The 16,158-nt window shown below is 34.0% G+C and overlaps 1 protein-coding gene across 4 annotated transcripts in view; it reads right to left on the minus strand.

Moving 5' to 3' along the window:
* The window catches only part of DPP10 (dipeptidyl peptidase like 10), a 1,363,298-nt gene that overhangs the window by 90,901 nt on the left and 1,256,239 nt on the right, over window positions 1-16,158 (minus strand). For all 4 annotated transcript variants that reach the window (XM_019837999.3, XM_045033696.1, XM_019838002.3 and 1 more), the window contains exon 11: window positions 9,603-9,726. In XM_019837999.3, the coding sequence (XP_019693558.1) occupies window positions 9,603-9,726 (124 nt within the window). The remainder of the gene's footprint in view (window positions 1-9,602; window positions 9,727-16,158) is intronic.

A 16,158-nucleotide genomic window follows, 5' to 3' on the forward strand; every position in this document is an offset into this window, starting at 1 on the left:
TATACTAGAAAAGTAAGTCTATACTAAAGGTATTTAAATGAAGAAAATAAAATCACAATATATTATAAATTTTATCAATATGCAGAAGTATTCACTTTAAATTGTTATTAATAATTATTTATAATGTTTTTTACCAGTTTTCTCTTTTAAAGCCATATTATTATTACATTAAAATCAATCACTTTCTATTTTCAGGGCCTTTTTATTTATTAATAGATTTTTCTACATGTGGATATTGAGGAAACATCTAACTAAATTATTCCTTGATTTTCTGTTTGCACCTCCTGCACCTTGCTATCTATAAAACATAGACACACACACACACAAATATATCAATGCCCCTTTTTAATAAGTTTATTTATTAAAATTTTTGTAATTTTTTTGTTTATTTATTTATTTGACAGAGAGAGCAACAGTGAAAATGGGAAAGGGGCACAGAGAGAGAGAGAGAGAGAGAGAGAGAGAGAGAGAGAGAGAGACCGCCAGAATCCCAAGCAGGTACTGTGCTGTCAGTGTGGAGCCCAACGCAGGGCTCAGTCTCCCGAACTGTGAGATCAGGACATGAGCCCAAATGAAGAGTTAGATACTTAACCAATTGAACCCAGGCACCCCAAAGCATTACTAATTTTTTTAGAATTCATGAAAGTCTAAAGTTTCACATGCATTTGTCTTATTTCAGTTCCAGCAGAGAGTAAAACCTTTATTTAACTCCATAGATGGATGAGAAATAGAATATCAATAAGGTACCAAATCAGTATTTTCTACTGAAGCATTTTGATACATTCTTGACATTGCCTATATAGCTTATTATTATATAGAAAAGATGACACACTTTCTCTAACTAGAATATACACATGCCAATTTCTAAATCATTTAGCAATCAGCTGAATAAGAAATCGTCTAGAACACCTTAACAAATGAATGGTGAGATCTTAGTCTGTCTATAAGCTAATCAGATGAAAGAGGTTGATTGAAATATTTCTAATAAATATAAGCTATATGTAAAGAGCATTAGCCAAAGCCAGTAAGTACATGGTTGACACATCAAACTTAATCTACACATCTTTGCTCATCACTCCAAAGATAAGTTTCTTCCTCTTTTCTCTTTTATAGACCATTTAAAAATTATGTTTTAAAAATATTGGAGTATAATTTGCATATAGTGAAATGTACAGATCTCCAGTATAAGCGATGAGTTTTGACAAATATATTTACTTCCCATAAAGATACAAGGTCTTTTCACTTCCTCACACATTCTCTTGTGCTCCTTCCTAGAGGTTCCAAAAAGGTGGTCACTCTTCTGAACTCTTTCCCCATTAATTTCACCTGTGTTAGAAGTTCAGATTACTGAAATTATATATTATATATTTTTCTAAGAGGGACTTTTGTCACACTATGTTTTTGAGATTCACTCATATTTTTTGGGCATATCAGTATTCTGTTTCTTTTTGAATTTTCAAGCAGAATTCTGTTGTGCAGATATGGCACATTTTGTTTATCTATTCCTTGTTAATGGATAATTTGATAGCTTCTAGTTTTTAGCTACGATAAATGAATCATCTCTAAAGTTGTTTTTTTTTTACACATCCTTTGGTGGACACAGGTTTTTATTTCTTGTCCAAATATCTAGGAATGGAGCTATTGGATGTATGTGTGTGTGTGTGTGTGTGTGTGCGCGCGCACACATGGGTACACACACACACACACACGCACACACATACACACATACACACATTCATTCATATACATAATATACACTATAATATATATATGTTTATATATGTACATTTAATTTTACTTGAACTTGCAAAATCATTTTTTAAAGTAGCTGTATCATCTTACACTTCTTCTCATGAAGAATAAGAACTAAACCATTAAATACCTAGGAATAAATCTAACCAAAGAGGTGAAAAATCTATACACTGAAAACTATAGAAAGCTTATGAAAGAAATTGAAGATACAAAAAAAATGGTGAAAGATTCCATGCACATGGATAGGAAGAACAAATGTTGTTAAAATGTCGATACTACCCAAAACAATCTACATATTCAATGCAATCCCTATCAAAATAACACCAGCATTCTTCACAGAGCTAGAACAAATAATCCTAAAATTTGCATGGAACCAAAGACCCTGAATAGCCAAAGCAATCTTGAAAAAGAAAACCAAAGCAGGAGGCATCACAATCCCGCACTTCAAGCTATACTACAAAGCTGTAATGATCAAGACAGTTTGGAACTGGCACAAGAATAGACACTCATATCAATGGAACAGAATAGAGAACCAAGAAATGGACCCACAAATGTAGGGCCAACTAATGTTTGACAAAGCAGGAAAGAATATCCAATGGAATTAATACAGTCTCTTCAGCAAGTGGTGCTGCGAAAACTGGACAGCAACATGCAGAAGAATGAACCTGGACCACTTTCTTACACAATACACAAAAATAAACTCAAAATGGATGAAAGACCTAAATGTAAGACAAGAAGCCATCAAAATCCTCGAGGAGAAAGCAGGCAAAAACCTCTTTGATCTTGGCCACAGCAACTTCTTACCACGTCTCCAGAGGCAAGGAAAACAAAAGCAAAAATGAACTACTGGACCTCATCAAAATAAAAAGCTTCTGCACAGCGAAGGAAACAATCATCAAAACTAAAAGGCAACCAACAGAATGGGAGAAGATATTTGCAAACGACATATCGAATAAAGGGTTAGTATCCAAAATCTATAAAGAACTTATCAAACTCAACACCCAAAAAACAAATAATCCAGTAAACAAATGGTCAAAAGACATGAATAGATGCTTCTCCAAAGAAGACATCCAGATGGCCAACCGACACATGGAAAAATGCTCAACATCACTCATCATCAGGGAAATACAAATCAAAACCACAATGAGATACCTCTTTACACCTGTCAGAATGGCTAACATTAACAACTCAGGCCAACAGTAGATGTTGGCGAGGATGCAGAGAAAGAGGATCCCTTTTGCATTGTTGGTGGGAATGCAAGCTGGTGCAGCCACTCTGAAAAACAATATGGAGGTTCCTCAAAAAATTAAAAATAGAACTACCCTACACCCCAGCAATTGCACTACTAGGTATTTATCCAAGGGATACAGGTATGCTGTTTCAAAGGGCCACATGCACCCCAATGTTCTTTGTGCTATGGACAATAGCCAAAGTATGGAAAGAGCCCAAATGTCCATCGATGGATGAATGGATAAAGAAGATGTGGTGTGTGTGTGTGTGTGTGTGTGTATGTGTGTATATATATATATATATATATATATATATATGTATATATATACATATATATATATTGTTGTTTTAATTTAGTCATTCTAATGGTATGTAGTGCTATTTTATTATGATTTAATCTATATTTTCCTAATGTCTAATAATGTTGAATACTTCTTCATGAATTTATAACTTCCTTATACATTTCTGTTCACATTTTGATCTTTTTAATTGGTCTGTCTTTTCATTATTGAGATGCATATATTTGTGTGATAACACATTTTGCAAAATATTTTCTCCTATTCTGTGTCTGTGTCTCTTTCTTTTCTTTTTTATATTTATTTTTGAGAGAGAGAGAGAGAGAGAGAGAAAGAGAGAGAAGCAGAGGGGCAGAGAGGGAGAGAAAGAGTCCCAAGCAGCTCTCAGCACAGAGCCCTATGTGGGGCTTCATCTCACAAACCTGTGCCAGAACCAAGAGTCAGAGGCCACTCAGCCACTTAGGCACCCCTGTGGCTGTTTCTTAATGGTGACTTTGTTGAAAACTTTCTAAGTTTGATGATGCCTAATGTATTATTTTTTCTTTTATGATTAATGGCTTTTTGCCTCTTCGGTATAACTAAGTTATATCTCATATTTTTACCTAGAAGATTGACAGTATTATCTCTTAGATTTAGGACTGCAATTTATCTCAAATTAATTTTAGAATATGGTACATGATGTTAAATACCACTGTATTTTTCCTTTGGTTATTGATTGTTCCAGAATCATTTTCCCCCTTTGGATTGTTTTGGCACCTCTGATAAAAATCGATTGATCATATAAATAGGAAATCTATTTCCAGAAACTCTTATCAGTCAATTCAGTTGATCTGTTTGTGTGTCCTTATGCCTCCACTATCACCTCTCAGTTTCTGTGGCTTCCAGTTAATCCTGAAATCCAGTAGTGCAACTTCTCCAGCACTGTTGGTTTTTTTAACAAGATTGCATAGCTCATTGGGTCTTTTGCACTTCCATATACATTCAGAAACAGCTTATCTGTTTCTACTAGATAGATCAATTGATCAATCTGCTGGGAATTTGTATTGTATTGAAACTACAGTTCACTTCGAGTAGGATGCCATCTACAATATTAAGCCTTTCAGCTCAAACATGTGGCATATCTTTTATTTATTTAAGTCATCCTTAATGCCTTTCAAAAATGTAGTTTTCAATATGAGGATTTTACACGCTATTTGTTAAATTTATCCTTATGTATTTAATGTTTTAAAGATTTTAGTGGCATTTTTCCCATTGTAATACTATGAATCTAGAAACACATTTTGATGCTTCTCAAATCTTTATTTTGAAAAAAATACAATCTTACAGAGAAGTTAAAAGACCAGTTCAAGAGACATTTGCACAGCCTTTAGACATATCCCTCATTAATTTCTATTTTGTTCCATTTGCTTTATTATTATCTCTCTACTGTTCTTAAACCATTTGAAAAGAAGGCAAAAAATATATTTTTTCAAAATCAATTGAATGTTAAAAATATACTTTTTATAAACAATTTAACAGAAATTTTGAGTCATTATATCCATTTACCCCTAAATAATTCCGTAAGTGTTCAAGAAAATTACAGTATCCTATATACTCACATTTATTTATAGTAAAATGATAAAAATCAGGAAATTGAACAAATAATTTAAACTGGTACACTGACTTGTGAATTGTGACCCATTCTAGTCTTTTTTTGTAGATTTCTTACTTTTTATTTATGCAATAATGCCATCCACAAATAGAATTTTACTTCTTCCTTATCAATCACCATGATATTTATTCCTCACCAAGTTACTCTGGTTAGAATCTCTAATAAAGTTTGAATAACAGAGTGAGAATGTATATCCTTACCTTATTGCTGGTATTAAGATAACTAAGGAAAATGTTTTACCATAGAGTTTACTTATTGGGGTATTTTGTGGGTATCCTTTATCAAATTGAAAAATTTTTTTCTATATATTTATGTTGAAGTTATCATGAATGAGTGACGAATTTTGTCAACTGGTTTTTTCATCTATTAACTGTTTAATTCTTTCCTTCTATTAAAATAATGAATTACACTGATTGTTTTTCAATATTAAACCAATCATAAATTACCAAAATAAACCCCATTTAGTCACAGTGCACAATTCTCTATATTGCCACAGTTGATATGTTAATATGTTTAAGGAATTTTTTGTATATACATGCATGAGACATCAGTCTAAACTGTTCTCTCATATGGCCTTGCCTTGTTTTGTTAAGAGGATTATACTATGCTTACAAAATGAACTGAAAAGTTTCCTTCCTTCTCCACTCTCTGGAGATTGTAGAAATTATAAAATTTATTCCTTTTTATCCAGTTTTATTGAGATATAATTGACATAGAACATTGTATAAGTTTAAGGTATACAACATAATGACTTCATATATGTATATATTATGAAGTGGTTACCACAAGTTTAGTTAATATCCATTACCCCACGTAACTGCATTTTTTCTCCTTGTGATAAGAACTTTTAAGATTTATTCTCTTAGCAACTTTCAAATATACAATAAAGTATTGTTAACTATCATAATTATGTTGTACATTACTCCCCCAGAACTTACTTATCTTGTAACTGGAAGTTTGTATCTTTTAACCACCTTCACCCGGTTTCCCCACTCCCACCCCCACCCTCCCCTTTGCAAACAATCTCTTTTTCTCTAAGTTTTTTTTTTCAATACACATACAAGTGAGATCATACTGTATTTGTCTTTCTCCATCTGACTTACCTCATTTAGAATAAATGACCTCAAGTTCCCTCCCTGTTGTCACAAATTGTAGGATTTCTTTATTTTTTATGGCTGAATAGTTATTCCAGTGTGGTGTGTGTGTGTATGTGTGTGTGACATTTTTTATCCATCCATCCACTGATGGACATATTTACCCCGTGTTTTGGCTATTGGAAATGATGCTGCAATGAACATGGGCTGACAAAGAGGCCTTTGAATAATGATTTCATTTCCTTGAGATACATGCCCAGAGGTTGAATTGCTAGATCATACAGAAGTTTTACTTTTAATTTATATCTGCCATACTGTTTTCCATAGTGACTGTACCAATATACATTCCTACCACAGTGCACAGGATTCCCTTTCTCCATCGCCCTGATTCTATTTATCTCTTGTCTTTTTGATAATAGCCATGCTAACAAGTGTAAGGTTCATTGTGGTTTTGACTGAATTTCCCTAATGATTAGTGATGCCGAGCATCTTCTCATATACCTGTTGGCTATTTGAATATCTTCTTTGGAAAAATGTCTATTCAGGTCCTTTGTCCATTTTTAAATGAGATTATTAGATTTTTTTTTTGTTTTATTTTGCTATTGAGTTATATGAGATAATTATATATTTTAGACTTAACTCCTAATCAGATATATGATTTGCAAATATATTCTTCCATTTCATAGGCCGGCTTTTCAATTTTCTTGACTATTTCTTTTGCTGTGTACAAGCCTTTTAGTTTGATAGTTTTGATTTACTTAAATTATCAATTACCTTTTAGAATATATAAAAAAACTAGAAGACATTTTTATTTTACTCACATATTTACCATTTTTGGCACCTTTCTTTCCTTCATTTAGACTTGAGTTTCCATCTGGTGCTATTTTTTTTTCAGACTGAATAACTTAATTTGATGTTATTTATACAGATCTACTTGTGATGAGTTATCTCAGTTTTTACTCATCTGTAAATGTCTGTCTTCATGTTTGAAAGTTATTTTCATAGGACATAGACTTCGAGTTTACACTGTTTTTCTTCTAGTCCTTTAAAAATGCATTCCACTGCTTTCTGGCTTATGTTGTTTCTGATGACACAGAGGCAGTAATTTTCATCATTATATTCTCCCATATGTAATATATTTTTCTCTCAAGCTGTTTTCATTTTTTCCCTCTTAATCTTTGGTTTGCAATAATTTGAATATTATGTGCCTACTTATTTTCTTTGTTTTTATCTTGTTTGGGGTTTGCTAACTTCTTAGATAGGTTAATGTTTTGTTTTATTTTGTTTCAAATTTGGGATATTTTAAGTCATTATTTCTTTTTTTAAATGCTTATTTATTTTTGAGAAAGAGAAGGGGGGGTGGGCAAGGGGCAGAGAGAGAGGGTGACAGGATCTCAAGCAGGCTCTGAGTTGAAAGCAGAGAGCATGATGTGGGGCTTGAACCCACGAACCGTGGGATCATGACCTGAGATGAAGTGAGACACTTAACTGACTGAGCCACCCAGGTGCCCCTTAAGTCATTAATTCGTTTTTTTTTCCTGCCACAGTATCTCATATCTTGCCTTCTGTGTATATTCCATCATACATATACATCAGCTCATATTGTTCTACAGGTAATTGAGGCTTTGTTCATTTTTTTTCCGGTCATTTTTTCCTCAGGACTTCAGTTTGAATTGTTTTTATTTCCCTGACAACAACAGTGTCCAGTTTGTGTTTTAACCCATCCAGACAATTTTTCATTTCAGTTACTGTTGTTTTGAGTTCCTGAAATTTCATTGTTCTCTGTTTTACAGTTTATTTACCTACTGAAATGTCTCATCTATTCATTAATTAGGGCCACCCTTTAATTTACCAACTATCTTTCAAACAGATTTTTAAAAATCTGTATCTGTTAATTTTAGTAACTCTATTGTGTGTAAGTCTGCTTTTATAAATATTTTGGCAGGGGGGTGAGAGGCAGGCAGGTTACATTTTCTATTTTTCTACATATATAGAATGTTTTGATTGTGTAATTGATATTTTAAATTTTAATTTTCCTTTTAAAGAGTAAACTATCTTCTGGGAAGACAGCTAATTTATAGGCATGCACTTCATCCTTCCCAGGTTGGATATAAAGGTTTATTGTAAAGAGTACAGAACAACCTTATTCCTAATGCATTTTCTTTCTGGGCTGTGAGTTGAATGCAAAGGGTTTTCAGTGAGAGTGCTCTATGTTTGCTGCTGAGCACTCCAAAGTCTCCAAGCATTGTGCAACCTGCAGATTCTCCTTTTGCTTCTCTGTGTGAAGCGTGTCATGTGCTTGCACAGTTAAGCACTGAGCTACAGTCTTGAGAGTCCCTCTACATGGATTGCCAGAGAGCTCTTCTCTCTGCAACTCCAAATCTGGTGGTACTTGTCCTCCAAATTTCAGCCAGCACAACAGTCTCAAACTGATTCTCCCTGCCTACTTATATCAGTGATACCACTGTGCTTTTCTAGGGCCTCATTAACTTGCACTGTGATCGGAAAGTAGCCCCCACAGAAAGGTAGGCTTATCCTCTGTATTTATTTTATTTCACTATTTATGTCCTTATCCTGCTATTGTCTGAGAATAGTTGCTTAATACATTTTGTATAGTTTTATAGTTGGCAACAGCAGAGATGCTAGACTATCAACATGTACCCCATCTTGTCCAGAAACAGAAGTTTGAGGGGCGCCTGGGTGGCTCAGCCAGTTAAGTGTCCAACTTTGGCTCAGGTCATGGTCTCACAGATCGTGGGTTTGAGCCCTGCATCGGGCTCTGTGCTGATAGTTCAGAGCCTGGAGCCTGCTTCGGAATTCTGTGACACCCCTCTCTCTCTGCCCCTCCCATGCTTGCTCTCTCTCCTCTCCTCTCTCTCCCTCTCTCTCTAAAAAATAAATAAACATCAAAAAAATTTTAGAAACAGAAGTTTGAGAATTTCTGTTGTTAAATAATTGGGAATACTTTGGCAAGTAACAATAGAAGCGTACAATAGAGCAACTTAAACTGATTATAGTATTCCTCTCTGTAAAGAAGTTTAAAAATTACATGTACAGGATTTATTGCAGAGTTATAAAAACTGATTATAGAAATAGAAATGCAACCGGCTTTCAAAATCATAGTGGTTCAAGGACCATTTTATTTTTTACTCTTCTTACTTAATTTAAAAATAGAGATACTGTCCATTATTTTATAAGACTAATCTGAATGACCATAAAAATTGAACTTTGGAATGTGAAGAAAACAGGAAAAATATTCCATATTCTGAAGTTAATCAAAGTCAAACTATGGAGAGAAAAATGTATTTCGGAATTAAACTAATGTGATTTAGAATCCCTTTAATACAAGAATTCATTTTTTTTAAATCTTGGTTTGTTCTCTTTTGCTTATCATATATTTCTCACTTCAGAGTTTAGATGATTTATGGATTAAAATATATACTCCTAATAGAAGGACTCTTTCCCAACTACCTTTGGAAGTTAAATATTGGTCTTTGTACAATGGATTGCCTGATTTCCCTTTGTGAGTAGCATAAAATACTTCATTTGAGGCATGAAAGAAAAGTAAATTATACTCACTCTACTACAAGCGCCAGTGGTGGTCTCACAGACTGTGAGGATGGAAATGTTCTGAGGCCGGTTTAACCATCTGACCACCGTCTTCGTATTGCTTACCCATTTAACCATAGTGATATAATATTCTCTAGTTCGGAAACAAAATTAAAATTTACATTTAGAGCCAGAGAACCTGTATGGTACCAATAATATACACTTGTTATTTTATATATAAGGATAAATGAAACACTATAAGGATGCCATATCACATTAATTTCTATTTATGTATGTATACACATCTGCTATTCTCAATACTCATGCACACATAAATACAAATATATGTGCGTGTATGTTAACACATGTACATATACATACAGGTACAAATATACAGAAAATTTGAGAATAAACTTGAAAGTGAATGATATACCAGAAAGGAAATCCTTGGAAAAATAAAATAATCAAGGTGATAGACATTTATGAATATATTTTTTAATTTTCTATTGATTAACACTAACAGGTGCAATAAGCATAATTTTTTAAGCTATATTCTATTTTTGTAAAAAAATGCAACCATTAATCAAAAGGCAAATCTTATTTTTGATTTCACAATTTTTTCTTATACATGATCTCTGTGTTATTTCACTTTACCCAGGGGCCAATCTTATTCTACACACACATGCATACACACACACACACACACACACACACACACACACATATATACATATACATATATTATAATTTTAAAATCTTATTTAAAACAGTTTAAAATGAAGAAATCAAAATGAGGGAGATGAGGGATATTGAACCTTTGGTATAGTGAGGATGCTAATTAGTGGGGCCCAGAATGTTCTAAGGCTACTTCTAGATTAGGAAAGCTTATATTTTTTTCCTCTTATAATTAGTATATATTTCTTTCATGGTAGATTTTATGTTTAGGAAATTACACACTGTATCAAAAAATCTCAACCCATACAGACAAAATACAATTGTCAACAGTGATTCAATTTATAATAAAAAGGAAAAAAAAAACTTTCCAACAAATTTGCCCAGTTTCAGAATAGATGAGGTGATTTAGAAATGGCTTGAGAAGTGCCATCCATAAGCACTGTCTTAAAATTAATCCACCCAGTTTTTATGTGATTTAGAAAAAAACCACCTATGGGAGAAAAGCTTTGTGATACAAATCACCTGTCCTTAGACAAAGGTGGGTTAGACATTTAGTTACATGAATCTTAAGTTTCTAACGTTGCTGAATAACTACCACTTTCTCCAGAAAACCTGTCAGCCCATCAGAGTGAAAATGTCAGTAGAAAGGCAAGCAAAACTTATCATACAGTGAACCCTGCCATATTTTCTTCAGCAATCTCTTCAAGACATCTGGCACCCTTCAACACCAGCTAAGTCTCACTTGAAACTTGCCAAGAAACCCACTGAAATCATTACATGAAGTTCTCTAAATAGCTAACAAAGGCAACTTTGAATCAAATATGCAACTGGTTTAGGATCAGTCTTTGGGATTCTTCAAAGAATGATGCCCTGTTCATTTTTACTGTGTTTTGTTTAAACTATTTTGCACGCATTATCATGTTCAGCAGTGTGAATATCAAAAAGGGGGAAATATAGGTACTAACCTCTAATAGATTTCTCTAGAGGATTTATCATGGAATAAAATGATAGTGGATACTATAATCAGGAAAAGAAATGCTGAATTCTGACAATATATATTTCTGATTAATTGGTGCAAATGTTATTCACAATTAAAGTTAAAAAATAGTGTGATTTTTTTCAAGAAAAAATAGTGTGATTATTGTAAACAACTGACCACAGACTACAAAATCACAGAGGTTAATTTATAGAAAAATCTAGATAGAACTGGCATACATAAATTTTCAAACCCAATCAGAAATTTGTCCTAATTAGCTAAAGTGAGTAATATTATATATTGTGCCAAATGACATGACAATCAACATGAATAATTTTTAAAATAATTAACAGCGGCCACAACAAACATAATTTAAATATTCATCTTAAGGGTTTTCCCTTCCAAAGTAGCCCTCACGTGTAATGTTGCAAGAACATCTTCTTTATAATGTCTTAACAGACATTGACACCTATTTATTATCTACAGTAGAAAATCTTGACTTTTAACAAGGATTTCATGTTAGTAAAACAACTGAAATTCAACCAGTGCAAATCTGGTGAATAAGTGATTTTTAAAGGGGAGCACTAATTTAGGTGTAAAATAAAGTTAAAATAATTTATATTCATACCACTTAACATTTCTCTTTGATTAGATAATGTGATTAGTGTGTTTGTATGTGTCTTATGCCTACAAGCACAATTTACTGTGATGCCATCTATCTTAGGATATACCCTTATTTATAATCTGAAAGATGAGAGTTCTCCCCAAAATTGAATTTATAAGGTTTATCAGGGGTAACTTCAAACCACTGAAATTTCCACGATAAAGTGTTGTGATTATCTAAAATGAAAGTTAAAGTAAAGCTTCGCACATAAGAAGTAAGTCACACCCTGTATTCTTTCTTTCCTTGTCTCAGGATCCTAGCTGCACTTCTCCTTAGTTTGCTCATAAGCAATCAGGCTTCCTCAAATGAGGGAATAGGGAAGGGCCCTTACCTGGAAATCACACTCCTTGGCCTGCCTGCTGCTGATGTCCTCCTGGAAATCCATCTCAGGAACACATTAGATCTGGTGTCCCACGACCAGTGACCAGCGGAAGTGTCCCTTCCTTACAACTGGCTTTCCTGCTTGTTCCTAGTCTCCATGGCTCTGGATTACCCAGGAAGTCCTCGAGGAGTTCATCCTCTTGAGCCACAGAGACAGAGACAAGCAGGTTAGAGGGATTGCACTCAAGTCAAGAAAGACTTTCTATCAGCTGGGTGGTCTGGCACAGAAGATCTAATTGTTCACAAGGGCACGTGGAATGGAGGCCCCAGCATCATCAGCAGACAGGTACTATGGTAGAAGTCACACCTGCGTTTTCACTGGCTTCCTGTCCAATCACTACTCCAAGTTCACAACATAATCTTTGTACGTATATAGTGGCACCAAACTCTCTCTCTTCCAGATAGTCCGGGATCTCAACCCATAACTGTATGGTCATGGCATGCGTGACCAACTCATCGCTAGTCAATTCCAAAGACTTCTGTTAATAACTATGCATTACTTGTAAGAAGGGTCACTTAGGACATTTCTATGAACAGAGAAATTGTTATTAACCTGATTCTCTTGGAAGAAACAACATTCCTTGGCAGAAAAAAAAGATACAGTATAGACTAGACATACTTCAACGATACAGGAAGGACAAACTAGCAAGTCAAAGACACAGAGTAAGGAGAAACTACAGATAAAACATTACTGTTTCTCCTCAGCCTGGAGATATCTGAATACAAAGGATAATCACTTCCTCAAAACAATCTGGAAAATGCCTAGAACTTAAATATATATTTTTAAAATTTTACTTATAAATTCCAGTAAAGATAAGGAATGCTTATAATACCTTACACTCATAGTGTAAAAATTTACAAAATGTTACTTCCCCTTAAGATGAGATGAATTATTGGGGGAGCCTGGGTGACTCAGTAGGCTGAGTGGCCAACTCTTGATCTTGGCTCAGGTCATGATCTTACAGCTTATGAGATCAAGCCCTGTGTCTGGCTCTGTGCTGACAGCACGAATCTGCTTGGGATTTTTTCTCTCCCTCTCTGTTCCTCCTCCACTCATAAGAGAGTGAGGCTGCTCATCTGTTAGATGAGGTGAATCATCTAACTCCCAAATGGGTCTGGAATGTTCATGAAGGGGCATTATCTTATTTCCTACTGTGCTACATTCTGAAGAATCAACACAGACAATAATTAAACAGTATGAACTGAATTACTGTTGAAGAAAAGTTTCATTCATGATCTGAATTTGTTTGATAAAAGATCTTTAGCTGAATCACAAATATGCTTTTTGAAAAAATAAAGAAGTATGGGGGAAGGAAAAAGAAAAAGAAATTATGCCTTTCTCTAAGCTATGGTATCCTTTTATTTTTAAAACCATATAAATGGATAGAAATTTATTTTACATTCTTTGAGTAGAGTTTAAGTATCTGGTTGAAGGGAAGATCTACCGAATGCTGATTCTACCTTGGGGACATATTTCTCTTATAATTATGAACATTAGTTGTTATAAATCAATTAATCAACCAAGTAAAGAATCAACAGACCAAAACAAATGACCTAACGTCTTCAAATTCTATACAAACCTTGCTCTTTGGAACGGGAATGAAAGAATATGAGCTTATAAGGTAGCTCAAGGCCTAAGAGACCCTTTTTCTATTTATAAGTCTTCCTCCCTATATGGTATGCACATATATATTCAATTATTATTATTGTCATGATAGTGATTTTACGAGAGGGAAAAAAAGGCTGGGAGATGGTCATATATGAGGTTCAGATTTAGTGGGAAAAAAAAAGAAAAAAAAAGATAGTTCATAAATACACAGAGCAATTGAATAAGAGTCATGTATTGATTGCCGTTGTGCAGATCTGAAGATATTATAAAAATATAGTAGATGTTTAGATAGCATACCCAAAAAAGGAGTAGATATGTAAATTATTATGGGGTAAATTAACTATTTGGGTATTCTGCTACTGAGAGTTTAAATAGAATTTCAAATGATATGGGTACTATGAAACCATATGTTATGAACACAACACAAACTCCACAAAAAAGAGAGCATATGATGGTCTTAAGAGAGCATGGGGAAAGGACAAAACTAATAAAATTAATTTATGCTTGTTTACATGTATACATTAAAAAATAATGATTTGTATTTCTTGGAATTTGTAGGAATACGGTCACTAATAAATATGAGAATACTGGTACTGATAGTTGACAACAAAAATTTACTTTATATATTTACATATATAATTTTTTTAATATAAAAAAGAATTTGAGTTAGCTTAGAAAGATTTAAGAATAACATGATAAAGAAAATTAGAAAGAGAAAAAGGAAAATAAGTTAAGAGAGGGAAACAGGTGTTACCAAAGGTAAGCGTCATGTCCAAAGTACACTAATGCAGTTACATGACTCACCATACACATAAGAAAAATATGGGAAGTTTGCAGGAGAAGCACATGCATCAGTTCAGATAAATCATAGATGTGTGTATATGTTTGCATATGAGTGTGTATGTGTATATGTCCTTATATAAATAGAGATACTGAAAGACACACACACACACACACACACACACACTCAGAGAGACAGAGAGGCAGAAAGACAGAAACAGAAACAGTACTAGACACAGAGACAGAACACTTCTCATGTGGCTTCAGAAAAATCATTGTGTTCTGGCAGGGACATCTCCAACCTATGCCTAAACAATGATAAACTTCTTAGAGCAAATATATTCTTAAATTATTTGTATGGAATACTCTCTGTTTGCCAGGTCCATTCTCCAACTGTCCCTCTGCAGTTTCCAGAGGCTGGCCTCTACAGTGAGATGCCTTGACAGTGGAAGGCCTCTGCAGGATACTCAAAGGTTGAGAGGAGAGAGAGTTCAGGGTATTAATTCCCGGGACCCACTCACTATTAGGGTATGGCTTGGCAATGACTGAATTGCTTAATCTGTGGACACATCCTACTGGTCCATCCTATTCTTCAGAACTACAGGCTTCTGGATTCATAACAGCCTGTGCTTCATTCCTTTAGTCCTGGGACCACCATACCTTTCCCTGATAGCTGACTTTAAATTGCTTTCCCATCCTTTGTGTTTCCCCTTAATCTTGCCCACATTTTTGTTAATAGTCCCTTAATTAATTGCATTTCACTTACCCGTCTTGAGTGTGCCATTTTGTTAATTTTTAGGACCCTGACCATTCAATTATGAAAACCAGTACACTCTTTTAGATCTCTCACTAGGAGGGCACAATAGTTTTCTAGCTAATTTCTATATGGCTAAAATACTATGTTATATATTAGAGATGTTAATAATCCTAAAACAAAATCAAAGAAAACATAAAAGTTTGGTTTCCATCTTATGTGAAGCTAGAGGAATGCAACTTTGTTTGATTCACACCATGGATATATATATTTTGTTCATGTTTGTGTGTCTCTGGACCTAATACCTATACATAGAGCATCAAGTGCTCTAAAATGATCTAAAATTCATTTATTACTCCTCTGTGAACTGGATTGAAGCTCTCTACCAGAAACAAATGAGTAAGGAAATACATTTCTGTAAAACTGAAGCAGGAGAAATATTTTAAAGTATCAGTTTTAAAGTAAATTTTGATCTTGAGTTTTTCAACAAAAATCATACATTTTGGTACACTTCACATGCACTTAATGTAAGACCATGAGGCAGAAAAAGCCAAATTGTTTGGTGCATTGTATACACAAGTTAATACATGACTCTCCCAAAATTGTAGACCAAATTCATCACTAAATCAACATACCTGAATTACATTTAAGAAATCTTTCTTCACAAGATTCTTCCTCACTTTTAGCGGGATCTTTTATATTATTGCGCATGCATACATACACACATGCACACATATATACACACAC

Source organism: Felis catus, chromosome C1 (assembly GCF_018350175.1).
Source record: "Felis catus isolate Fca126 chromosome C1, F.catus_Fca126_mat1.0, whole genome shotgun sequence".
NCBI classification, from domain to species: Eukaryota; Metazoa; Chordata; class Mammalia; order Carnivora; family Felidae; genus Felis; species Felis catus.